This window comes from Sparus aurata, chromosome 20, assembly GCF_900880675.1.
Source record: "Sparus aurata chromosome 20, fSpaAur1.1, whole genome shotgun sequence".
Taxonomy (NCBI): Eukaryota; Metazoa; Chordata; class Actinopteri; order Spariformes; family Sparidae; genus Sparus; species Sparus aurata.
This window is the reverse complement of record NC_044206.1, coordinates 13,826,684-13,853,093: the sequence shown is the minus strand read 5'-3', so window position 1 is coordinate 13,853,093 and position 26,410 is coordinate 13,826,684. Positions and strand designations below refer to the sequence as shown.

Sequence of the window (26,410 nt, the reverse complement as noted above, 5' to 3'; positions counted from 1 at the left end):
GAAAGTGTTGACAGTATCAGTCATCAGTGTTTTCATGCCTGGTTGGTCAGCAGTGCCAACTTTGCAAAGATTCGAGTGGCTTCGAGCGGTGTGTGAAGTTAGAGGTTTATCAGTCGTTCAGGTCAGATATGATTGGCAGCAGGCAGCAGTTAATCATTTCCTCTTCCAGCCGCTTCGTTTGGTCTTTTTGGGGAAAATATTCTTAAACTCAGCCCCCCTCAAAGCACAGCTGACCTCTTCAGAGCGTCTGTAATGTGTCCTCTTCTCTCCTGGTGTCTTACAGTAAGCCAACAAGCTTTTTCTTTTTTTTTTTTTTGATCCGTGGTCCCTGAACAGATGCAGCAAAGTCACTGTAACATGAGAATTAAAGATTTAAAAATTAAAGATACAAACCCTTTGAGATCACTTAAAAAATAACAAAAAAAGAAAAGAAAATATCAATGAAAACACAACAAATGCTTTTTTATAGCCAACTGAGCTCTAAACGCCCATCTTGTTGATGTCAAAGCCAAGCGGACACTTGTGGGCTGATGCTAAGGGTCAACTTGATGTTTACTCAAATTTCCAAGTAGTCACTTATTAACCAGCGAGTAAGCCAAAAGATGATGGATTTTACGGAACAACACTCAAACCTGCAAGTCGCACCTGCTGAGCTTTTCATCATTTAGTGTCACTTTCAGGAAGGAGGGTGAGGTTTTTCTTCCAGTTTCTTCTTTGTTTTTGCAATTTTATAGTCAACTTCAGACACGTTTGTGGCTTTCGGCTCAGACGCCTAATTCAAATTGTCCTGGCTCCTAACTTTTTTTCTTTTCTTTTTTTCCAATTGACTGATCATCGTCACTGTCTGTTCGATCCTTTCCTTTCTCCTCGCCCCACAGGTTCTGACATGAGAGGACATCTGTCTCCCTGAGCGGACCACTCAGGCTCTGATGACATCTCTCTGACACTCCGGATCATTGTATTTCTAATTAAGATACAGGACGTCGAAAATTACAACAAAGGAAGATTTATACAAAACGCCTCGAATTGACACTCCACCAACAAGCTCATCCTGTCGCGTACAAACACACACTTTTCCCAGGAAGATGATGTGTTCTCATTTGCGTCCTTCACTCCCTCACCTATTGTCGCTGAGGCTGCTCGGTACTATGGCCTCCAGGACGGTGGCCGTCAAGCAGCCCGACCTTCTCTCAGCGACTCTGGCCTTCGAGGATCCCAGCGCCTTCAGGGTGAAGACGTGGGGTGAGCTGCTCCGTGCTCTGGGCGTCTTCCGCCTCTGTTCCTTCCCTGTGCTGGTGAACAACTGTGGAAAGGTAGGACTTGAGTTTGTGTTCATCTGGAGGAAAATGATATGAATAAGACCAACAGGTGAATGGAAGAAAGAATGAGTGTTGCATGGACAGAAGCATCTTGGATACATTGCTTCTGTGTCACCTCTGGTTTCTCCATTCTCCTCTCCACCACTCCTCTGCCTGCTTCACCTTCTTCTTCTTCTTGCAGTTGATGTCGATAGCGCGCACCCTCCTGGGGAGGAGGGGGTTCTCCTTGCTTCTGCGGCCCACTGTGTATGCCCAGTTTGTGGCCGGAGAGGACGAGGGTGAGATCTCTCAGTCCATGGAGAAGATGAGCCTGCTGGGACTGAGGCCCATGCTGGCGGTACCCATAGAAGAGGATCTGGGAGAAAGCACCGGGTATAACTGAGACTCCTTTTCATCAGGTGGATCTGTTTTGAATGAAGTACAGAAAAATATAGTTAGTTTTAGTTATATGTCTCGTCTTGACTTCTGAATTTTGTAGCCGTTGACTAGATTTTCTCAGGCTATGAGCTGCGAAATACTTATTTTACTGAGGCTGATAATGTTATTTAGGGGGTCACTTCTAGAATAGGTTTACATGATTTAGTGCTCAAAAACACATCAGTTTCCTCACACGGTCCTGTGCTGCAGCACTGTTTTGCTCCTCTGTCTGAAACGTTCTGTTTCAGCCAGATGTGGACTAATGGAGTCATTAGGACTTGGACTTGATTCGCTGTTTTGATGTATGCAAGTTGACTTGACAGAAAATGAATGACTTACGCTTCAATTTGGATTTGGAAGTTAGAGACTTGTGACTTGACCTGAAACATGATTACTCGAATTACTTCTCAGTGTTTAATTTATGTTTTTTTTTTTAATTGCGGCTGTCATTACTTCACTTATCAAAAGTGATGGGGACAGAATGCTTTTTTGCTTGAGAGGAAATTAACTATGTGTTGACTTTCTTGGGCCCCTGTTCCCCCTTTCCTTCAATAATTTATATTATGTTCTCTTGGACGTAAAATATTTTGAAGGGTCAATGGTCAAACCGTCAAACGTCAGCAGTCCTGCCTTCCAGGCCGTACACATCATGACATCACACTACGTTACAGAGTCATACATTTGCATAAAATATGCCCAGTTGATAGTTTGGCACATGAGAATGCAGGTCGCACAGCTGCTCTGTTGTTATTAGCAGGCTGGTTCAGGCATGTGCGAGCTGATCAATCAAAAGAGACTGTGTATTCAGGAGGGGAGGTCTTAAAGAGACAGGAGCTGTAACAGACTGTTCAGACAGAGGGGAAATACAGAGCTGAGGCACCGGACAGTATGAGAAAACTGGTGTATTTTGAGCACTAAAGCTTGTAAACCTATTTTAGATGTAACCCAAAATAAAATTGTGAAACCCAAAAATGAATAATGAATTTGAATGTCAAGTCAGTGCTGATCTATGATGCAAATATAAATGATTTCAAGTAGTTGGGTAGGTTTTATACTTTATGTTGCTATTTGTCACCACCAGAGAGAAGAGATATGATGACAACATGGAGGCCATGTTGGAATGTGTGCGAATGTCCCACAGCAACGCCTGGAGCACAGACCCGATGATGCAGCTGAAGATCACTGCCCTGCTCAGCCCGGAGCTGTGTGTAAGGCAACATTCTACATCGCACAGTCACCACTCATTGTCTTTTTAGGGAAATTAATAACATATTTAGCATATTTAACATTAGATGTTATTATACATGAAATGTCAAGAAACACATTTTTTAAACGCCATTTACTGGGATATTTTGTGAATTTTCTCAGCATTTTGATGACAGGGGAAGCCATTTGGAGAAATTTGAGAGTCGTACGAGAACCTGACATACTTTTTGATGGAGCTGAGCCAAGCAGTGGCTGAATGTAGTTCAAATACATGGGAAAAAAGATAAGCGTACACGTTGTACTGTTTGATGTGTCAACAGCCGCTTCAGGTTGCTCTCAGATGTCCTGTCCCCCAGTGTCTCTCTTGTGATTTAGTGCTGTGCCTTTCCCTCTCACTGACGAGTCTGTGTTGCCTGTATTAAGGTGAAACTCACGACCCTCATCGCACGACAACCGTACGACCTGAATCTCCTCGTCAGAGCTATGAATGGAGAGGTACCACCACAGTAAACCATAATGACCCTGTTCGTCAGACTTTTTTTGTTGTTTTTTCCAAAATGTGGAAAATTTATGTCTGACCTTTCAGGCAATCAGCTTCCCTGGTTTAGATGAAAGTGAAGTCGCACATTTCCTCTGTGGCCTGCGGAGACTCAACAAAATAGCAGAGGTACAGATGTGACTGCATGAGAGTGATAAATTACTACTTTTCATATTAAAGGTGCACTATTCAGTTTTTGGGAAGAAATTTAAAGCGAAGAAAAATAATCTTCATTGATTCATGTTAATGCTTAAACAAAATAATCAATCTCTCTTCTTTTTCATGACTGAATGAACAAACTGACTGTAAAGAACAACACAATTTCATACTGTTTTACTTTGTTTGTATGTGGCAGACTCTGCCACCTTTTTAGCTTCAAACAGTGTTCTGATGATCTTATTTTCTTAAGGAAATAATAAGTTTATCTTATTTGCATATGAATATTGTAAATACAACCTTTCTGAGTTTCTAAATTTATTGTCTAAAAACTACATAGTGCCCCTTTAAACCCTTTAAATATTCGGACTATTTATTCTTGAGCTCAGCTCTCGCAACGACAGATTCATTGCAAAGATTAATCTTTTTTTTTTTTTTTTTTCAGGCAAGTGTGAACAAAGTCCGAGTCCTGGTGGATGCAGAGTACACCTACATGAACCCTGCCCTCTCTCTCGTCACCATGGCGATGATGAAGAAGTTCAACAAAGATGGCGCCTGGATTTGGAACACATATCAGTGTTACCTGAAGGCAAATATCTGCGATATCAAAACATCACTTCTAACTGCACTGACTACTGTAGCTGATAGTTAGTCAACTGTCTTCCAGGAGTCCAGGACCCTCCTGTTAGAAGCTCTGCAGCTGGCCAAGACAGAGGGTTTCTGTCTGGGGGTGAAGCTGGTGAGAGGAGCCTACATGGATAAAGAGAGCAAGCTGGCAGAGAAGGAGGGGCGTCCGGACCCCATCCACCGCTGCTGGGAGGACACCAATGTCAGGTGGATAAGAGTTCACAGCCAGACAAAGACAAATACAAACACATAAAAAAACAATAAAACTGAATTTAGCCCTCATCTATTTTTGGTCATTTCAAACCTGGATCAATGCTTTAAAAAAGAAGAATTAGTTTGTGATGGAATGAAGGCTGCTTCACGTAGTCTTGAAAAGCACACATCATTGTTGACAGTGAACTCATCAACACATTTCGCCTGCTTGCTCGTGTTTTTGTAGTTATAACGGCTCAATGGATGTGATGCTGGACCACGTATCCCAGAAACCAGAGCGCTACAGGATCATCGTGGCCTCTCACAACGAGGAGTCAGTGAGACACGCCGTCAAACGGTTAGTGACGTGTGAGAGAGATATTTACACAAGGCCACTTTAATCAGTGAAATGTTTGTCACCACAGTCTGATTTTACCTTCACTTGAATGTCTCCTGATAAGGGGTATGATGGCTCCCAACCATTTTTTGCCTTGTGACCAATTAAAATAAAACAATGTGTACCATTTTAACAAATTCTTGTCTCGCAGCAGAACTTTTTGGCTTTTTTTCTGCTTCTTTCCGCTGGTACCCGGAAAGCTACTGAATTAACATCAACATATGGTTCTGCTTAAAGGTGCAAGGGTTGTAATACATAAGAAAAACACAGTTTGATAGATCTGATCAAGTTATGACGTTTTTGGCACGTTTTTATGCCATTGTGTGTTTTATCTGCAGGATGGAGGAGCTGGGGATAGATAAGGATGGAGGCTCAGTGTGTTTCGGCCAGTTGCTGGGCATGTGTGATCACGTCTCCCTCACACTGGGTGAGCTGTGACCTCTTTACATGCTCTGCTGAAGGTCCTGTTCAACAATGTTGTGCTTGAACAGATTGTGCACAAATCTGAATTTAGCAAATATATTGTATCATTTGACAAAAATCACATATTCCCCAGACCTTGTTTGTGATCCTGTAAATGTATCATTTTTCATCACCCATCTTTGCCATTAGACTGATTTATATGCAGTCTTGATGTTTGCTCGGTTCACATTTTGTCTCTTTCCTCCTTCCTCAAGCTAAAGAGGGTTATGCCGTGTACAAGTCGGTGCCTTACGGCTCGGTGGACGACACGCTCCCCTACCTGGTGCGACGGGCTCAGGAGAATCGCACGGTGCTGCAGGGAATCCGCAAAGAGAGGGACCTACTGAGGAAAGAGCTCTACAGGAGACTGAGGCTGAGGAAAGCCAGCTCATAGACCACCAGCACGGGAGGAAAACCGAGAGGAGGGACCAGTGTGAACTTTGCTGCTGAACCTCAAACTCTGACGTAGGCACCCCAATCAGGATATGGTGATGAATAAGGAAGCCACATGGGAATACAAACAGCCAATTTGACGCAAGCAAATTGATTGATACTTCCTTATTTCTTTTGGTATTTTTATATGAAAGCTGACTGCATGCAAAGTGAGGAATCAACATACGGCAAATTAAGCTTAAAACTTAATAGGTAGAGCAGTTTTCACCCAAGTGACTGTTTGATAAAGTGAACAATGAGCGACTGAACGACTGAGAACAATAAATGCAACAATTGATGAACAAGTTGTGACATTTTTGCTGCTTAACATTAAAAGGATTGATATCTTTTGTACATGTACAGAATACTTATTTTCATTCAAACAAGTCTGAAACATTAACCTGAAGCAACTTAAAAGTTATATAAGTGGCACACTGTCTATTTTGCTGGTTACTCTTTGCACCTTTGTTCATACAGCAAATTGTGCTCCATTTATTCCTTTCAAGTTGTCTTTAAGCAATCTTACTCTGATCAGATTCAGAATCATTAACAGTCCCTGAATTTCTAATACTCATTAGACCAAATTATCGTTTTTTTGTTATCTTGTTTTTTTGATTGCTGCAATATCATCAGTAATTAACTAAGATTCTGCCCAACAGTCCTATTTTTTTTCTGGACATGACTTCTCACATTTCCATAAGATGACTTTTAATTGACTCATTGTAGAACTGTGGAAAATCCAACTCAAACCTCTTTAGACACCTCCATTATAAAATAATGTTAATGATTTTCGCTGACAAGAACCTCGAGTTTACTGTGGAGAAGGAGCAGAGAAGAAAACTCAAAATACACTGTTCATTAGTTTACTATTGTTTATTTGATAAGTCAACAAAACTTGACATGTCTGTCACCCAACTGTACTGCTACAAGCCAGCCACACTGCAGTGCCATCAGTACACACCTTTCTATAAGCAATAATAACCTTAAAACTTCACTTCATCCAAACAAGTTGGCCATACTTAAATAACACACTGTGCAGGTTCAGTGAGAGGCTGTGGTAACTTTCAGCTGATTCAGGGTCAGTGAAAAGCAGTTTTGAGTCAAACAAAGGAGAAGAGCAAACAGCCAAGTGTCGAGCACAGAAACTCAGGTTGTTGTTATGGAATGAAGACTAGTTCGGGGGGAGAGACCGAAATCCACGCGTTCCAAGCTCAGTAGTTGTTTTGGTTTTGATTTCTGTAGCCGCCTCGCTGGTAGCCCCCCTGGTAGCCCCCCTGGTAGCCCCCCTGGTAGCCCCCCTTGTTCTGCTGGTAACCGCCTTTCTGATCTGTGAACATGCAAAAAGAAAAACACGATCAAAACAATAGTACAACTCTCCCCTCTGTACAACTCCATCCAGGGTAGCCATTCAGAACACCTGTAAACACTTGTTATACAACACTTCAAACTAGGGCTGGGCGATTATTCGAATTTTGATTGCGATTTCGATTTTGGCTTCTCACGATCATGAAAACACTGTAATCGAAGAAAAACGATTAGCGTGCCACCGCGCGTCGTGTTTGCAAATTACTGCGCTGTAAATGCACAGTGAACGCACCTGTGTCGCCTGCAGCTGCAGCAGTGAGTGTGTGGATCAATTGTGGAACGAGCGATTGACAACATGGCAGAAAAGCAGCCTGAGCCTTTAGTTGAAAAGAAAGGACAACTTCGGTCATTTGGAGACATTTTGGCTTCAAATCGTCAGACGTGGAGCAGAAGGAGATTGTTTGCAAAGTCTGTCACACCGTCGTGTCTGCACCCCAGGGCAACACGACACATTTATTTAACCATAAAGTGGTCTATGACAAAGTATTGAAGGAGCAAAAGACCCAAAAAAGTGCAAAAGCATCAACTTCAGCTACAGCCACCGCAACACAGTCCTCCATTGACGACACTCTTTACAATGCCGCTCCATATCCCACTGGCTCCCGGCGACAGCGAGAGATAACGGAGGCTGTGACATTCATGCTAGCTGAGGACATGTGCCCTATCAGTATCTTTAGCAACCCAGGCTTCAAGACACTGGTCAACACTTTGGACAAGCGGTACGAGTTGCCATCACGCCAACATACAAATATTATCATTTACTTTTTTCCTTGTTACTAATCTATCTGGTTGTTTTTCTTAAAGTTATATTTAAAGTTGAGTTTTGGTGGCTCAATAAATACTTTTTTTGAAATCAGTGAATAATCGTGTTTATTAATCGTGATTTCATTATCAATCAAAATAATTGTGATTATTATTTTTAGCATAATCGCCCAGCCCTACTTCAAACACACCGATTCTGTTCAAGCATGACACACTCGTTGTCCTTGATCTGAAATTTCAATGCATTACAAGTCAGTCACTGATTAAATAAGAACACACTCAGTAAGCAAAAAAGTAAGAAAAGTCGGATCGAAACTTGCCTGACTTACCTCTCTGGTAACCCCCCTTGTTCTGCTGGTAGCCACCTTTCTGATCTGTGATGCAAAGAAAAAAACAGATATTATTGTTTATTATGGAGCACTATTCAACCTTTAGTAGCAATAGAGATGTTGAAGGAATCCCACAAGATATACCATTCACAGTAGTTTTAATGTAACTTGCAGTCATTGACAACAGGGTTACAGTGAAGAGTGTTCTCTAAACTCACCTCTGTTGAAGTAGCCTCCATAGACGCCCTGTTTGAGGTCGAAGACGCGCTCGTTATTCTCCACCAAGCTGCCCAGCTTCTCAGCCAGCTGCAGGGCCATGTTCTGCAGGGAGGTGGGCTCTGTGCGGTGCATCACCACCGTCTGTGTGGGTTGGTCGAGTGATGCCTGTTGGGAGGAAGGAACCCAATTGAAACACGTATGAAAAATACATTTGTAAATGTAAAGATTCAGCAAAAATACAATAAAGGAATACCGTGCTGCATCCATACTGACAGAAACTTACCATCAGCTCTTCGTTGATGATCATCTTGCTGATGATGCTGTGAACCATGGGGATCTCCAACTCAAACATCTCAGAAAGTGTCTGCATGCTGGAGGACAAAAACAAAAGTTGTAACACATTCGTACACATTTTTCAAGGTCAAATTCAAGCACTTTTCAAGCACTTTTAAGGGTCATTTACATTTTCCAGCACCTTATCGCTGGGGTAAAATACATATCTACAGGAATATGTATACTCATGATTATTTTTTTTCACTTTTTATCACAATTATGTACATTGTATTATGCTGTAAACTTCTAAAATGATGTTTCATGATAGCAAAAACTTTAGAAATTAAAGGAGAACACAAAGTTTTATCCAAAAAAAGGGAAGCCACTTGGCGTTCTTCAGGTACACTTGCACCGGGACAAAGAGAGACCTGAGAGCACCCTGTAATTTTCTTTTTTGACATAAACTTTTATAAGCTTTTCGCTTATTCATCAAAGTTTATTAATACTGAACGTGTCATCAGTCAAAATTGCATCAAATTCACCTTCTCCTCAGCCATCCTTCTCTATTGCTACCAGACTGCCCAATGTTGCCAAGACACAGTTATAATGTCAAGCACTTTCAAGCACCTAAACTAAAATCCAAGCACTTTTCAGACCTTGAAAACACAACATTGAAATTCAAGTACTTTCAAGGATTTCAAGCACCCGTACGAACCCTGTTGTAAGAACATTTTCTTCTCCAAGTGAAAATGTTGATTCTTGTCAGAAAATTGAGGTTAAGCTTAGTTTGATCTTCGTGGTTGGCTTGAAGGGTAGCGCCACCAATTCTACACATTAACCACTATTTCTTATTTCTCTATTTCTAAGTGGATCCAAATTGGTCGACATAAACCAGAGCTTCAGTTGGGACTGATGGTAAATTGTTCCATCTTGTGCTCACCTGATGGAGTCGTACACACTACTGTAGGTAAACAGATAAGTCCTCAGTGACTCCTCTTGGATCTTCCTATAAAAAGGAAACAATGAGAAAATTCATAAGAATGAAATCACGTAGGGCAACAAAATGAATTTATAATTGTAAATAATATCTGAACTGCCTGATTGAATCATGGCATAGATATTAAGCATACTTAGTTTTAATTCCTGGAATCATTCTTAATCACAACAGCTACTTGTTAAGACTGAACGATGAGAACGATTTACACTAACCTGACAAGCATCTCTCGTACTCGCTGTGTCTCAGGAAACAGGTCCCAGACCTTACTGTTCATCTTCTCATTGATGATAAATGAGTGGCAGGTGCGCCAGTCTCCCATCTTCATGGCCTTGCTGGCTGCCACCACGTGCTCCCTCATGCTCTCTGGGGGTCCTGGAGGACAGATGGAGGGCAAGAGTTATTCTCTCTGGTTTCTATGATAAGTAAACATCCTGCTGTAAACAGCTGAGGGGACATGTTGCGTACCCAGCAGTGGCTGTCTCTCTCCCACTCTGAGCTGGTGGTGGAACTGCTTGCTGATCATCCTACGGCGGGCGTCGAACTCGTGGGCGGCCATGTAGGGGATTTCCAGCAGCATGGCTGACACCAGGTACACACACTCCAGCAGCTCCAGGTTGATGTGCATGTGGAATGGCACCTGCAAGGGAAGTAAAAAGCAACATCATCAGATTCTGTACTACCTGACATCATCCCAATGTTATGAAATTTACTTTAATTTCAATTAAGATCTTCCCAGAAACAGATACCCCTATCGCCACCAACATGTTAAAGTAATTGACACTTACTTGTCTTCTCTTCTCAATCTTCTCCTGTTCAGCGTTCCTCTCCTGCATGTTCCTCATGAGCAAACCCTGTCCCAGGAGCTCCTTGGCGCGGCCAGAAGACTGGATGTCCAACAGGGCGTTGTGGGCGTCTTTAATCATGCCCTGCCTGAATGCACAGATGCCAAGCTGGACCATGGTTCTGTTGTACAGGATCTACGTGAAAGACAAAACGCGTACTTGGCTTTCAATTAATGGTTCATTGTTGCTCTTTTGTGTAGCTCTGTATGTGCCTGCCTGCCTACCTGTACGGGCGGGTCAGCGTGCTGGATGTTGTCCTGCAGGTGGCTCATCAGCATCAGGTCGCGGGCCTGATACCAGCGGGAGTGCAGGGCGTGGTGGTAGATGTGGCAGAGGATAGCGCAGGTACGGATACGGTCGGTGCGATCCTTGGCGTAGATGAATTTGCAGAAGCGGTCCATGATGACAGCGCTGTCCTCCCCCTCGCTCTCCTCCTGGTCCTGCTCGGACTAAACAGCAAACAGAAAGAGAGACATGACTCAGCTTTCATATAAACACCCAGATGTGCTTCCACTTCACACTCTACTACTGGTGTATATCATACTCAAGATCAGCTGTACGAATACTTTTCTTTTCTCACCTTGGACTCTCCCTGGAGGCCCAGGCTGCGGCGGTGGGCCTTGTAGTCAAACTTGTAGTAGGTGTGCATGATTCTGCGCAGGTAGATGCGGCAAATCTCCTCCGTGCTGCCCTTGGTCTCCATGTAGTCGAGCAGTCGGTCAATGATGCCACACACTCGTCCTTCGTCTTTTAGATTGTCGACATATTCTGGAGGAAGAGTGAAAAAGAAAGTGATGAGCTACTACAAATGATACAGCTACACACTATGATTTCACTTCTAAAATTTAAATACTCAAAATAAAAAATTATTCTCACCTTGCGAGTGGGGATCAGTGTTCTGCATGATCTTGGTAAACTCTTCATCCATCCTCTCTACCAATGTCAAGATGCATCCACGCACCCTGTATGGCTGACAAACACACACACACAGCAATAAATACTTAATCACTGCCATCCTCTATCTGCAGTTACAAGATACAACCACAAATGACGCAGATTGTACAGAAGTTTCATTTTTATGTAAGCTAAAAATGATGCTGCTCCATAATTTACAGCACAGATGATAAAGATACGGAAACAAAGACATTGTTGGGTCTCAACCACACTCAGAAATAAGAGGATACCTGATCAGTGTTGCTCAGACTCTCACTGTCCTCTGCGATGTTCTCCCCAATGAAGATGTTGTTGTTTTCAAAGAGGATGTTCAACAGCTCATCTATACAGTCCAGGCACTTTTTCCACATGTCAGGCTGAGGGAAAACAAGGTCATTCAGATACTTTAATACTTTCAATGGGTGTGTCATACCAATATATAAATATGTGTACTTGTTCAAATCAATGAAACTAATTTTTAAAATCTTTACAAGGCATAAAACCTGAATCTAACGTTACATCGTAACTAGGCTCCTACCTTCATGAATGCCGCCAAGTTGGGGTTGTAGTCATACAGGGAGGCGATGATGTTGAATTTAATCTTGACCATGATACCTTGGCCCAAGTTATTCTCATTAGCGATGTTAGCAAGAGCGTGGAGCAGTTCAATCTGTGCAGCCCTGTCAGAGGGGAAAAAGGAAGGTTGCATTAAATATCTTGAACATTACAGACTGTACCTTTGAATATAAAAAACAATAAACAATAACACATGGAGGAGAATCGCAGAAGATTCACAAGATTTTGACGGTTAATCAGGACTGTAGTTTTTATTACTTACAATACTAAGTATATCCTTAGTAATAAAACAATTACTTGCAGGGTACAGCAATTAAATGTACAATAATTTATACTGTGAGTGTAAATAAGAGACATAATTTAATAAATCATCTATGTTGGCGTTTCTTTAGTATGATTAACATGTGTGGCAGTATTTTCTATGTAGTAAAGCTTTAATATACGATGCGGTGTTACCTGTCTGTGCCCTTTTTGCCTCTCGCTTGCAGAATCTCATTCAGCTTCTTCACCACTACCGGTACGTTGATCTCTGTACCCTTGGCAAACATCTTGGGCTTTTCCTGATATTGTGCACCACATGACAAGATTAATATTGACATAATTTATTGATCCACATTATACAAGCGTTTCAAATAGGGATACGTTTAAAACCAATTATTCTATCTTCTTCCACTAAATCTAATATTTTTAATCCAAATATGTGATACCTTTACCATCGGAGCGCCTCCTTTAACTTTCTCCCAGCCTCCTTCGACCTCCTCTCCTCCCTCCTCCTCAGCCTCCTCCTCCAGACGCTCCTTCTTCTTGGTCTTTTTCTTCTTCAGCACTTTTTTGTCGCTCTTCTCTGGCTCCTGGTTCCTGAGGACAGGCAAGGGGTGTGCATTTGTAAGTCTGCATCATTCTCATTTGACTTACTGCTAGGGCTGAAAGTTGGTATTCTTTTCATTATTATTTTATCTGACAATTATTCATTTTCATATCATTCAACAGTTTGCCCTTTAAAATATCAAAGATAATGTAAAAAATTTGCCAACAAATGTCTATTTTTTCCCACCGTAAACCCTCCCCCCTTTTTTTATTTAGAATAAACACGAGCAAGAAAATAAAAGCAAAATTCTTTATTTGAGAGGCTACTTAAATTATCAAAGCTCTACATTATTCATTTTCTCTCAAAGCATGCGTCACATTTTGCCTTGTGCTGTCACATTCCGTTTCTATCTCTCAAAATGTTCAAACATTGTCTGATGTAACTCAAAAACTAAGATGAGAAGAAGACTCACTTCTTGAGGAAGACCATGGCCATAGATGCACCCTGCCCATCTCCATCATCTGAGCTCTCACTGCCACTGCCCACGCTGTCCGAACCCCAGTCTCCATCATCATCTTCGTCATCACTAGAAGAGGACTCATCCTATCACAGGGAGAGGAACCCCAGCACATTAGCACAAGGTTGTTTCTTGTTGTTGTTGCTGCTGTTCATTCTTATACAACGTGCTGGCCTCTTACCCCGGATCCTTTGGCAGTCTTGAGGAACTTGCTGGCGTCTGCGGAAGCGTCTGGCTTTTTCTTTAAGAAGGCCTTGGCTGACACACCGTCCTCTCCTTCCTCTCCCTCACTGTCAGAAGACGAGCCTTGTAGGACCAAAAAAGAATGGATTAGAGAGTCGACCTGTGATCATACTAGCATCAATGTGTCTGTAATGTTTGCAACAGAGTTTAGCACAAAATGAAAACCTGCTAAGTGGCAGATACTGGCAAAGCATTATTAATTCCATTCTGCAGATCATATACAATTCTACAGTATCCTCAGATACGGAAACATGTAGCTCACCAGAATCCCCCGGCTCCTTCTCCTCCTCTTCATCTGCAGACTCCTGTGGGTTCTAACAGAGACACAGAAGGCATTGAGGTTTTAGATTCACCTCTCTTAACCAGTCAAGTGTCTGTAAGTTTTAAAGTACAGAAGAAATAAGTTAAAGTGTCCTAACTTACCTCCTTGTATGCAGCTATCTCAGTTTCATAGTCCCTGTTGTACTTGCGGATCTTCTGACGTAGTGTACTGAGGGCTTTTGCATTGTTTTTGTTCATCTTCTTCTTGCCCTCTTTGTCCTCCCAAAGCTAGAAGAACACAATGTTAATCATTTCAAGCTACACTGAAAATGTCAGATTACACTCAAACTTAATATACTTTATTATCTGCAGGGAATCTAAACTCATAAACCAATAGTTAAATAACAAAGTTGGTATTTTTCAGAGTTGCAATTCAATTTAAGTCTACTGACCTGGTTCAGGTAGTCCTCCAGGTCGGCTAGCAGACGAATATAGAAAGGTGGAACACCCTCTTTGTCCACGATATTCTTGCTTTTGAGGAACGCTCGACATAGCTGTTCAAACTCCTCCAGACATTTGGCCATGTCACGAATCTTCATAGCATTGCGGATAGTCTTGATGAGGTTGGTCAACTCCTCAAACCTATCATTTGAGAATAAAAGCATTCAAAACAACACTGATAAGCGAGTCCGCTAATTTTCATAAAAAGAAAAGACTAAGAAAAGAGGCCACACCGACCTTTTGTCTTTGGCGCTGCGCACCACTCTCTTGGTATCCTCCTCATCGTCACTAAGAAGCAACGACCTATGAATGCAACAAAGATGTGTGAGGTTATGACAAAAAGTGGAATTTGAGTCCTGATGATAGGATTTATTGTAAGTTGTACTGACTGCTTGAAAGTCGTCCCGGGTGCTTTAGGGGCAATCTCATCGGCGGATGAGGACTCCTCTGACTCACTGTCAGACCCGGTGGCAAAGAAACGAGACATCGCTGAAAGAAGATGTCAATCTGCAAGGACAAAATTAAACATGTGAGGAATGATACTCAAGAGAATGCAGCATCTGTCTACTACAGCGCTATATGAAATGTGAACTTTTGCTTCCTATTATTATTCGATTGTGAATGAAAACTATGTTCTTAATAATAACATTTCAACTTCCATCATAACTTTTTTTATAGTCTTGCTTTTATGTGTCAATCTATAATTTTATTCTTTCACTGTTCTTTATCTATTCATCTGTCGACTTTCTCCTATGTGGTGCCTTATCGTCGCTCTTTATGCTTTAAAACCACAAAACAAAAACAACTAATGCCTTTGAGGGCTTCGCCTTTAACTTGTATTCATTCTTCTTGTTTTTACCTCTCCTGGTCTGTATAACACTTTTCTATTATAGATAATGGCTAATAGGTCATTTTGTATAAATCATTCCAATGGAGTTTGTCGGTGGTAAGATACCATTGAATGGTGTCGAGCTATATGTTATTTGGCTAGCTAACGTAAGCTACAACACTGTCGCACATTAAAGGACTGGTGTTTGTTTGGGTAACCTCTATATGCTACGGCATTGCAGACTATGAATACGTTTAAAGGTTAATTTATCATAGCATATAGCGTTTGACATGCTCTCAGTTAAATGATGGTTGTCCTTAGTGAAAAGCAACGGGGCTACGTAGGGACGCTAGTAAAGTTAGCAACTGGCGTAACATTACGTACGTGCTATGCTAACAGCATCTAGCTTTGACAGCTGGATTGCAAGTAGCCAACCAAACTCTAGCGTTGGAAGCGACTGGCGTAACAAACTCCCGTAAAGTATATTTCCTTTACAAAATTCACATAATGTGAAGACCCATCGTAGCCTTGTAAGCAAACTAACGATGATCACCATTTGACACACTAACGTGGCGCGGGGTGTTGCTAAGCTAACGCTAGCACCAGGCCTCCCCGCATGTGTCGCCGGCAAATACACTTCACGAATACGACGAATATCCTCTGATAGTTCAGTCAAATATTGCCACAGACTCACCTACGTCCTCGTGAAAGTTATCCTGTCGTGTGTCTGTCTGCTTTGAGTCGTTGTTAAATCCAGTTTTGCAGTGCAGCGGCCACAAATAAAGGCGTGCGACAGCCTTGCCGGGCACTTGAGTCGGGAAAGGAAGTGCGCTGCAGATCAACACAGCATAGGGATGGACCGCAGCAGCGCTACATTCACTAGAGACGAGCTATGTCGCCACCCAGTGGTGGAACACCTTAAAAACATTCACCTGTTGTTTGTGTTCCTAATGAAGACAGACAATCTGAGGGGAACCCTCTGGGCCTTCTAGGTATTCAGTGAAGGCCTAAGTAAAAATATTGAAATCATTTTTGTGTACTCCAAATAGATGTATTGTATCATATATTGTTTACTTATTTATTTGTTTTTATTCACTGACATTATATTAATAATTTCTAGATTAGGCTATTATAAACTTGGACTCACTTGTCTTGGCACACAGTGGGTTAATATAACGGAACGAGGAATTAATCTAATCACTAATTTTCTTCTGTTGGCATCTGGGCAAATTACTTTTCCTGCAGGGCCTTCGGTAGCAGCAACGAAGGCCCGTGTAATTCAAGTGAATGTGGCATGAATTTGACATTGACAGGTGTCTTAGCCAATCATATTTCGCTGAGTTGGGGGCGGGATCATTCTCACGGCATCTTCCGGGCAGAGTGATAGAGTAAACACTATTACTTTTATTATTAGTAACTGTGCATCAAATAACATAGACCATGAAAATTATTAGTTTGTTGATGAAGCAAACAATTAGATATTCAAAATATTCAATACACATGTACCTCTTACTAACATTTTAAGTTTGACAGAATATAAGCATGTTGTGCTTAGATCATAAGCTGTACAGAACAGGATGAATTCATGTGTGTGCATTTCCCAAGGGGCTGACTGTGATGTTTGAAGACCAGCAGAGGACCTTACTGTGGAAAGTACTGTTGCTTTGCATTTGTTCAGTTGCCAGGTCAAAGGAAATGGACACTTAGTTAGACTGTGATTAGCTCTTCAGGCCTTGTTGCTTCTTGAAGCGGTTTGGAGATAATGTATCATAATAGAAAAATTTAAATGGCTGTGACTGTAGCTGTGTGCATCTGTATGTGTGTGTGTGTGGTCAAGGTTTCAACGGAAAGTCAAAGCAGGAAACCAGCAGTCTGACATGTGGCCTGCGCATCCTGTTTCGTATGTACACAAACAAGATTCGCCAGAAAGCCTGGGAGGAGGTCCAGAGACAACTGCTCAAGTAAGGAACAAACGTGACGCGTTCACATCCCACTGCACCATCACCACGACTGTTGACCCCTAAGTGGTAGTGGATGGTAGTCAGTGGAAATGAGAATTGCATCTATTCAGCTCCATTCATGCAGTTCGAGCTGATCCCTGAGCGCCGGGCTGTTCTAAGAAAGTTTTATGTGCACATCGGCCTTGTGATTCACATCGCACGGCTGCCTGAGCCCGAACCAGAACCTCAGCTGCCGCATATTGAGCAAGAGGCAGACAGGTTGGTTAGGAGGCTGGGGAGGAGGCCCAGTGATGCTGCACAACAAACAGCCTTGAACACAGAGCTCTACTGAGGCCTCCACCTCAGATCTGTACGACTGTGCCGCGACTCTGTCACCTCAGGGCCCTCTATGTGGTTTATGACAGACACTTGACTGGTGTCAATCAGCTATCTGCTACCACCCATTCGCATGTTAGAAAAGTTTTCTAACAAAGAACATAATAAAAGTAACATAAAACACAGTAAACAGGTTACTCACCGCATATTTATTTCACAAATCTTAGATATAAACAAACTCTTTCGATCACACCACATGTCAGAGCGAGAAGAAGCTCGAGGTTATACACACATACAGTACCGTCATCTCATTGTTCATTAACGTACTTTATTATTTAGACATACTATGTCAGGCATATTGCAGAGCTTTATCATGTCCTTTTCTACATTCTTGTTGATCAGATGACAGCTTATTAAAGCACTTAAAAAGGTATTTGTGTTAATTTATAAACTGCATCCAAATCAGGGTTTCACGATTTCCTGTGAGCATTTTATAAATTACCAGATTCCTATAATATAAGAACTGGTCAACCAAAGCAAATATTTTACTTTATTTTTCAACAAAGAGTTCCATAACATACAGTAAATATTCTGCCGTGGCCAATCAACTGACTAGAGGGCTGATAAAAGGGAGCCTGCTGAGGAGCTCTCTCTCTCATTTTTGCATTTGGCCTTCACATGACAGACTGTCTGGCAGACTTGTTTTTTGTTTTGGATTTAAAAAAGGTATGGTGGGGGAAGGGAGTTAGGTAAGTTTGAATGCCCTATACATGTCATCACCTAGTGAACTCTGTCTAAATATACTAGTTTAGCGGTGGAGCAATGCAACTCATGTACCATTTTGACAGTTGTTTTGAACACTCTTTTTTTAGAGAAGATAGGGTTTTTTTTGTTTGTTGACTAAGAATTAGTATAGGCCTTGTTTTGTTTTATTGGTTTCATTACTTTGGCACTCCACCTCCCTCCTTTCCTCCCTGACATTTTGTAAACCAAGCTGTGAGTTTAAGTTCATCCTCATTAAACATTTTTCTTTACCCATCAACTTTGTCCTGTTTAAATCCTTGGTTTGTCATGTTGCTGTTCCCTGTTCCCTCTGGACAATAACAAAGGGACGTAAAAAATTTTATTAATAGAATATATTTATTGAAACAACAAAACAACAAACTCTTTCATACTGTTTCTATGTTTATAGTTGGCGGACTCTGCCACCTTTCTTGCTTCAAACAGTATTCTGTTGACCTCATTTTCATCTGAGAACAGCTTGTTTTGTTCTTTTTTAAATTATTTCCTAATTAATATTGTAAATATTACAATTCTGAGTTCGAATTTCTTTACCAAAACTAGATCATAACTGTGTAATCATAACTGTATAACCTACTGTGTATTCACATGATATTTTCTCTGGGAATGCAACAAGAATCAATATTCGTCCTGTGGTTTTCTGTACTTCAACAGCTCTGGGAAAAAAAAGAAAAAAGAAGAAACAATGGCATTAATGAGAGACACCACACCTAACACAAAGTAACTTTGGGATCTTGGGAGGAAAAGCTGGGATATTTGGAATCAGATAGACACAATTTTACAATGTTACAGCTATGAAATCCCCTAATAGCTAAACTGTTGCACCTCTGCTGATTAATTCACTCATGCAACAACTATTCAAGATAGGTACTGATGATGAAAGGGACTGTTAAAAAGCACTGATATTCATTTTATTCCAGAACCTTGTGGCATAATTAATAATTCATTTAGCAATAAAACCATGAAGATGAGACCGCAGTAACATCTCCTACCTTCTTTCAGTCTCTTTATTTCTTCGGATTTCATTTCCAGTTGCTGTTCAAGCATGGCACATTTAGCACAACCTGAAATACAATGTGAATCACACATTACTGAGGACAAGGTCAAACCTTTTATCTTCCGATTTTTTATTATTAATATTGCATTAGTGAGGGTGACTACCTGATTTTTAACTTCCCTATACTACTCCTGCTTCCTCCAGCCAACACTTATGTGGTCAGTGTAGAAATGATCACCCAGACACACCTCTGCTCAGTTCCAGTGGAGCAATTTTTTCACAGAGTCAGTTTGACTTCCTATCGTAACTGAACACGTAAACTTGTCTCTTCTATATGGACAATCAATACTGATGTAAGCAGACTTTTGCAGCATCACAAAAAATTAAACCTTCATTCGTTGCAATCAGATGTCGGCAGCTGTATTAAAATAACTGGTTATCAATTTAACAACAATAGCAGGACAACATTTTGTTCAAAGATGGTACCATTATGATTAATCACAAAAACTTCAACAAGATGGCTGATTGAGGGAAACAAATATATTTGCCTTTCTGATCTAAAGAGCACATATAAAAAGGCAATGAAACAAACATTTAAATCCCAAACACATCAAAGGTATTTTAAGTACCCTCAGCCGCCTATTTTGGCATCTATTCACTCCCGACTTACCATGGCATTGGGGTTTAGGCAGCAGAGCTTTATGGCTGGTTAAAGGCTGCTTCAGGGATCTTGTTCTGCCGAAGGTATTACATGATGCCGATGTTTGAGAAGTACTGGCAGGGACTGCAGCATCTGAAAGCCCGTGATAAAGAGCTATTAGCAGAAAAGGTAAGTGGCTCAACAGAAATCAAACACATCAGATCACAAAAACCTCTAGCAACATGAGTTACATCACAGTCTACATAATGGAGCAATATGATACAACTCCGACCTACCATCTCTTTGGGTTTTAGGTGGCAAGGCTCTCTGACCGGTTGTGGGCGGTTTCAGGTTTTTGGCTTTGGTTGTAGCGTCACAGGAAGACGCAGAGGCTTCAGCATTTCCAGATGGTAAGGGAGCATCTGAAAGGTTGAGATAAAAGTCAGTTATGTCTATTTTAGGAGCTCCGAATAGTCTGACTTTTTAATACCATCACAATAACTGTTGTCAATTAGCTTCTGTGCTTCTACCAACCATGCCAGTCTTGAAGATGCTCAAAATAATGAAAATCACTGCTCTGAAACAGCATTCGTTTGCAGTAACTCAGTAATTACCCGTTTTCTTCCTCTTTGCTGCCGGTAATGCTTCACCTCTGGTTAAGGGATGCTTCTTTGCTTGTGCAATCTTTGTGGCAGAGTTAGTAGCTGAGAGAGGGAGAAAAAACACGATTACATTCAAATTAATGACCGTGCATGACTCATTCACCCGTGCAGGAAATCAAAAAAGACCTCTTCAAAACAGATCTGCCCATTACAATAAATAAATAAGATTTAAATCGTTTGTATGCTTTAGAAACCAACTGTGCTCTTCAAAACTAGACTGAACAACGGTTGAGCATTTAAAAAGGTGGAGGGAGTATCAGTGTTTTAAGAAACGTCAATATATATAGTTTTTGGACCAGCAAGTGTCTGTTTATCTGTCTATGGTTAAGGCTCTGAAAAAATACTGTATAGGAATACCATACAGACGTACAACTAGACTTAATCTAAACTCTTCACCGTCAAATTTATATACGTCTGTATGATTACCTGTAGGTCCGTGGATTTTGTCAGTGCTCTTAGAAGCTGGTGCGTTGCTTCGTGCAGAAGGCGGCCTGAGACCCAGTGCAGCTCTCTGGATGCCTGATGGTATACCAATATACCGTGGTTTCTGCAAACTAGGACTGGGCTGCTTGGATCCTAACGAGAAAATAAATAAAACAAAAAGTACCTATTACATTTTTAAAACTACACTCATTTTGACATTACCTCATAGTTCCATCACTGATGCTTAAAATGTTCATCCCATATTTTATCAATTCACTTCCAACATCTATTAACAATAAAACTCCAATCTACAAAGCCCTTTCTAAAAACACAACACACACAGCCTACCTGTTGCTGTAGCACGCAGATTGTACGGGGCTGATTCTCCTGTGGTCTTGAATGCAGAAGAAAAAAGGATGTAATCAATACATGTAGTCAGTGCTTGTGTTATGTGGTCTGGTCTCGCTTATGAGAAAAGTTGAATCAACAAATGAAACGCAGTCCATTTGATCCATTTCATTTCATTTCCATTTCATTAAACCTGCACTGCTGACCAGAGTTTCCGTTATACATTAATTACCTTAAATCGATATATCTAATGTCTCTTTTTATTATATCTGGTAGTAGTGAGTAGCAGGAACTTGGGATTGCCTTGCAAGTCAGCTGGAGTCATTCACCTCGCCAGGCTTCATGCTATGAGCTTGAGGCTGAATTTACAGTGATTGAAGCATCTGATTGGTTTAAGTTATCCAGTGACAGATTTTTTTTTTGAGAGCCTGCCATTTTCTGAACAGTTTCCAAGAGCGATTTCCCAAATGGTTTTATGTAACAATCCGTCCGGTACGTCTGGTTAATGGAAACCCTGGTGCTGGCAACATCTTGTACACTCAGTAGAAAACAAAAAGACATTCAAGTTTCAAAAGCCTACCATGTGAGGTGCCTCAGAAGCAGCCGTAGTTCTCAGAGCTACAGCTTGAGTTCTTTGTCTCGTCATGGGCAGACCTGACGACATCGGCTCAAACCTTCCTGGAAGTAGGGAGGCTGGTTTGTACTTTAACAACTGAGAAGCAGCTTTCAGAGGAGGCCTTAGGGATTTAGCAGCGGGTTGCGTCAAGAATGTTTTACGATCACAGATGATGTTTGACGGCACGTCTGATGGCACCTGTCCATTTGGTTTGCTGGGACCATCCGCGTACAATTTTTTCTGTGCCCCGTTGATTTTGCCCTTATCTTGATCAATGTGGAACATTTTGCAGTTAGTCATTGGTGTTGAGGTAATCAACGAGTCTGCCCTTAAATCTAGGGTATCATCCAAATTTAACGTGTTTGCTTTGTTATCCTGCTCCATAGCCATGCTTTGTGTCAGAGTGTCAGAAAGACCATCCTCCACAGGCAGACCTGACTGTGACTGATCTTTAGCCTCACATCGATCAGCACCAGAAGCAGCCTCCACAACTCGATTAACTTCAAATGTGCTCTCAGGGGTGTCAACCATCTTGGCATTAGGGTCTGTACTTGCTGTTGTCCCATTAAGTTTTAAAAATTCAGGATTGTGGACCTCAGAGTTGTTGTTAGGGCTACTCGTTACATTGCAGACCTTAGGAGGGGAGGGCCTGTCCAAAGTGTTCTGCTGACTGTCACTCGAACTCGTTTCTGACAGGGTTATTGTGCCATTCTGTTGAGAAGGAGACTTGGTATCAAAAGTGTTGTTCTGAAGGCTAAAGGTTGCAGCCCCAGCTTCACCTAAAGCACTATTTCCCCTCGATTTGTGAAGAGAATGCCTATCAAAAGTGACATTCTGCACTTCACATGTACCACTTGCCTTTACAGCTGAGGTATCTGGATTAATAACAGAGGAAGTTTTGGTCGTATTCTTAGAGGCTGAAGCAGATGAATCATTAGCCCCACTCTCCACTTTGGGACTGTTTACATTAGATGGGGGGAGATCCAGTGTCTTATTTTGAGGTACCTGTGCACAAGTGTTTACACTGGTAGAGGCACTCAGATTGGACTGCTCAGCAACGGTAAACGTGTCATTCTCGGACCCAGCTGTTTTTGGACTTGGCTGTGGCACGCTGTCATGGATCTTAAGAGGCTCTTCATTGTTGGCTTCTATAGTGTCAGAGTTCACCACCTCTTCATCGTGGAGCTCAAAGGTGCCATTCTTTGAACTGATTTTACACTGCATATCAGAAGCAGAGACCTCCGATACACCACACTGAACTGACATGTCACTGGAGGAGCTTAGGTCATGGGTGACATTAGCAGGATGGGTACCAAGTGTGACCTCAGCTGTTTGAATCTTCACCACGTTTGGTCCACTGGGCTCTGATGAAGGCTGACTATCTTCTGAAACACTGTCCATAGCAATATCCTGAGTCACTTCCAAAGAAGCTTTTGGTGTGTTTTCATCCACACACTTATCAGACTGTTCACTAAATGAGCTTACAGTGTGGGTGACATTGCCATCAAGAGTACTTGACAAATCTTCACTTGGAGTAATTTCCAATGTGCCAGACTCTGCTGGAATTGGTCCACTGAGTGCTGAGGAAGGCGTGCTGTTTTCCAAACTATCCACGGAAGAAATATTGTTTGTTACCTCCAAGGAGGACACTTCCCCTCGTGGTGAAAATTCTGAATCATGTGTAACATCAAGCAGAGTAATTTCAGGGAAGAATCTGTCATCCAGCCAGCGCAGAGGAGCATCAACAAGCTCCAGTGTCTTATTCTCAGGACAGGGTATTTGAGCGGTAGTGTTAGTGGAGGAACTCAACCTGGGGGGCTGGGGAAGAGTAAATGAGCTCTTCACAGACGAACCTGTTACAGGTGTAGAAGGCACACTGTCAGGAAGAGCTGAGTCATTTTTAGTCATTTGCATCGTGGAATCACAGGTAACATCAAGGAGAGTAATTTCTGGCAAGCACTCGTCAGCCAGCCAGCATGCAGGGGAATTTCTGTCACCCAATGACTGCCCAGAATGGCTGCTAAAGAAGTCGGGATGTTGGCTTGATCTTCCAGTTGATTTTTGGTCTTTTGCTGCGGTATCGCCAGGAGAAAAGGGCAGAGCTGTAAGATGAGGATTGTTTCCACGTTTTAAAGGCTCTGGAGATGCACATCTATTGCCAATATTTAAGTATTTTACAATTGGCGTTAGAGCAGACCGGAGACCAGAGAGCCGGGACATTGCCTTGACTCCACCATTGCCGCTTGTTGGACCTGGGGTTGAAAAGGTGTAGGTGTCAGAGAGAGGCTCATTTTCTCCACTTGGCTGTGTAGAGGAATATCCCACCACATCTGCTTCTTGGACTTTGAGCTTTGAAGTTCCAGCTGCAGCCGTGACTCCTGTTGGAATATTTTCACGGCATTCATCGTCCTCATGAAGGCCCTGAACACATGAGGTTTGCAGTGTTGTCTCACTAGCCATGCCAGCCGATTTCTCTTTTATATTCAGAGGAGGTAAAATAGAATTTTCTTGCGTTTTTTTTTTTTTTTTTGGGGGGGAGAGGACACACTGCTCAGTCTGCTTGACACATCCTTTTTCAGGTGACTTCTCAGACTCCCAGTGCCTGCAGCCTGTGGATTAAACAAATGCAAAACATGTTTAACTTGTACATTACAACAGTGGCCTCCCACAGAGACATAACGGGATGTAGCACGTTTAATGCATCCACTGTAAAAGTGACTTGCTCCCTATTTAGTTTTGTTAGTGAAATGTCACACTGGAGTTGCATTTCTGTTTTAATTCCAGACAATGTTAAAAAAAAAAAAATCTGTAGGAGTTTGCCAGTAAAAGGCAGGGGATGGGGTGGCATGAAATACTGTAGTGGGCACTGAAGAAAGAGTTTGAGATTCACAACAATACAAGATCTTGCAAAAGGGCGAAGTAATGAAAACTTTGAGATTGAAATGTCTTTACCACTGGATTATGTAAGTGGTATTTGAAGCACAAACAAATGTATTAGGCAGATATGTTTTCTTCAGGGACAGAACCAATAGTTAGTAACCAAAGGGACAATTATTGATAGCTTGAACCATTGCACTAAAATAAATAAATGTTAATGTAGAATAACAAATGATGGATTGTAAATGACAACAAGAACAATTTTGAGTCATTTAACTCCGGTATTTCCATTTCCTTTCCCCAGTTACAGTTTAACCATTGGTGTTAGTGCATTATTAATAGACATTCAATCAAATCCGTTTCGCCACATTTTTAATCTAAATTACTCCAAACTTGTGTGCTGTTGTCCGTTGCTGGGCCTAACATACAAGTACCCGCCTACTTACTTTGCAGATTCACCTTAATCAGTGTTGATAGGCTATTACTTGTGACGTGAACCAGTTAGATAGTGTTGTCAGTGGTGAGTGATGTTGTGTTCATCAGAAAAATGCTGAATATTGACCCTGATAACCCCTCTATCACTTTAACAAAACAATGTTTTATGTACAAAACACTAACATATTTTAATCTTAGCATAAAGCCAACGAAATCGTTTCATGGCCGCATTGTATTATGTCAATTGGTAATGACAGCAGGCTGAGTTCTGGGGCTTTTTGATAAACATTATTAATCAAACACTGTTATCTGACTAACTTTAGCCAAATGCAAGGACATCGCAACAAGCTAGCACAGACTAATGACAGGCTGTTACAGGTAACGTTAACATACATTCACGTCAGTTTCAGAAAGACAACCAAACTTAAGTATTTTGTTCGGTCACGTTTTATATCCTAAATGTTTATAGTAGTTATGTATTATGAGTTTTTAGTAACTTGTCATGTTGGAGGCATGAGACACCAGTGACACTCCCGAAACGAGGTTAGACCAATGTTAACTTGGCAACGTTATGTTACTTGGTAGAAGCATAGTCTCTGGTAGAACGTAAACATTTTTGACTTACCAATGTCAACAGGCACTTTTGGTGGAGGTTATCGTGCAAAATATGTTGAATGTCTCTTTTTTTGAGACTCTAACTGAACTTCTAACGTCTAACGTCAACTGAATAACAACATAACATCGGAGCGCCGCTCTGTTTCAAACGTCAGTTCTGATCACGCTTATTGGTTGATTCCAGCCAATCACAGCGGGAGGCCTCTTCTTCGTGTATTTCAGAGTGGGTAAGTGCATGAATGGGGCAATACTGCCATCTGCTGCCTCGAATAAAACTAGATTTAGAAACTACATTTCTGTAATTTTCTCTGATCAGCAAAGTTTAAAATACTCTCTTTCACGCAGTGAGTATCCCTCTGATTCCACCTCCTTCGCCTTTTGATCAGTGAAGTCACACTAATACTAATATTCAAGGTTCAAGTCGATCTATTTGTCCAGATTACAAACTTGTATGAATTTTGTCTTCCATCGCTTGAAAAAGGAGTTAAATTAATTGTGATTACATAATTTGCTATCAAA

At 41.5% G+C, this 26,410-nt stretch overlaps 3 protein-coding genes across 8 annotated transcripts; 1 reads left to right on the top strand and 2 right to left on the bottom strand.

Moving 5' to 3' along the window:
• The first annotated feature begins 553 nt into the window (after positions 1-553).
• Positions 554-6,100, top strand: prodh2 (proline dehydrogenase 2). Its single transcript, XM_030399450.1, has 11 exons — positions 554-688; positions 879-1,313; positions 1,501-1,691; positions 2,818-2,944; positions 3,366-3,437; positions 3,529-3,609; positions 4,082-4,225; positions 4,304-4,470; positions 4,703-4,813; positions 5,191-5,279; positions 5,530-6,100. Exons 2-11 carry the CDS (start codon positions 1,086-1,088, stop codon positions 5,706-5,708), a joined length of 1,389 nt encoding a protein of 462 aa, XP_030255310.1. The 5' UTR covers positions 554-688; positions 879-1,085; the 3' UTR covers positions 5,709-6,100.
• Positions 6,101-6,603: 503 nt separating this feature from the next.
• On the bottom strand, positions 6,604-16,053 carry eif3c (eukaryotic translation initiation factor 3, subunit C). 3 transcript variants are annotated; one of them, XM_030400733.1, is made up of 23 exons: positions 15,896-16,053; positions 14,762-14,879; positions 14,610-14,675; positions 14,324-14,513; positions 14,034-14,159; positions 13,873-13,924; positions 13,549-13,673; positions 13,323-13,453; positions 12,750-12,900; positions 12,499-12,602; positions 12,005-12,146; positions 11,718-11,843; positions 11,410-11,503; positions 11,114-11,301; positions 10,758-10,982; positions 10,477-10,668; positions 10,157-10,328; positions 9,904-10,063; positions 9,635-9,700; positions 8,705-8,792; positions 8,421-8,586; positions 8,194-8,247; positions 6,604-7,073 (listed from the first exon to the last, which is right to left on the bottom strand). In XM_030400733.1, exons 2-23 carry the CDS (start codon positions 14,857-14,859, stop codon positions 6,958-6,960), a joined length of 2,832 nt encoding a protein of 943 aa, XP_030256593.1. In that variant the 5' UTR covers positions 14,860-14,879; positions 15,896-16,053; the 3' UTR covers positions 6,604-6,957. The 3 variants fall into 3 exon arrangements, with proteins under 3 accessions (XP_030256593.1, XP_030256594.1, XP_030256596.1); XM_030400734.1 differs by having other exon boundaries at positions 12,756-12,900; XM_030400736.1 differs by having other exon boundaries at positions 6,958-7,073; positions 8,203-8,247.
• Positions 16,054-17,671: 1,618 nt separating this feature from the next.
• Positions 17,672-26,034, bottom strand: LOC115571838 (flocculation protein FLO11-like). 4 transcript variants are annotated; one of them, XR_003981991.1, is made up of 10 exons: positions 25,902-26,034; positions 21,929-24,573; positions 21,349-21,394; positions 21,004-21,153; positions 20,530-20,619; positions 20,212-20,337; positions 19,946-20,089; positions 19,440-19,525; positions 19,271-19,342; positions 18,872-18,934 (listed from the first exon to the last, which is right to left on the bottom strand). XR_003981991.1 is itself a non-coding variant. In XM_030401476.1 (9 exons), the coding sequence occupies exons 2-9, from the start codon at positions 24,422-24,424 to the stop codon at positions 18,897-18,899; spliced, it is 3,162 nt and encodes a 1,053-aa protein (XP_030257336.1). In that variant the 5' UTR covers positions 24,425-24,573; positions 25,902-26,034; the 3' UTR covers positions 17,672-18,896. The 4 variants fall into 4 exon arrangements, 2 of the variants coding, with proteins under 2 accessions (XP_030257336.1, XP_030257337.1); XR_003981992.1 differs by having other exon boundaries at positions 19,946-20,068; XM_030401476.1 differs by lacking the exon at positions 19,440-19,525 and having other exon boundaries at positions 17,672-18,934.
• Between the last annotated feature and the right edge of the window lie 376 nt (positions 26,035-26,410).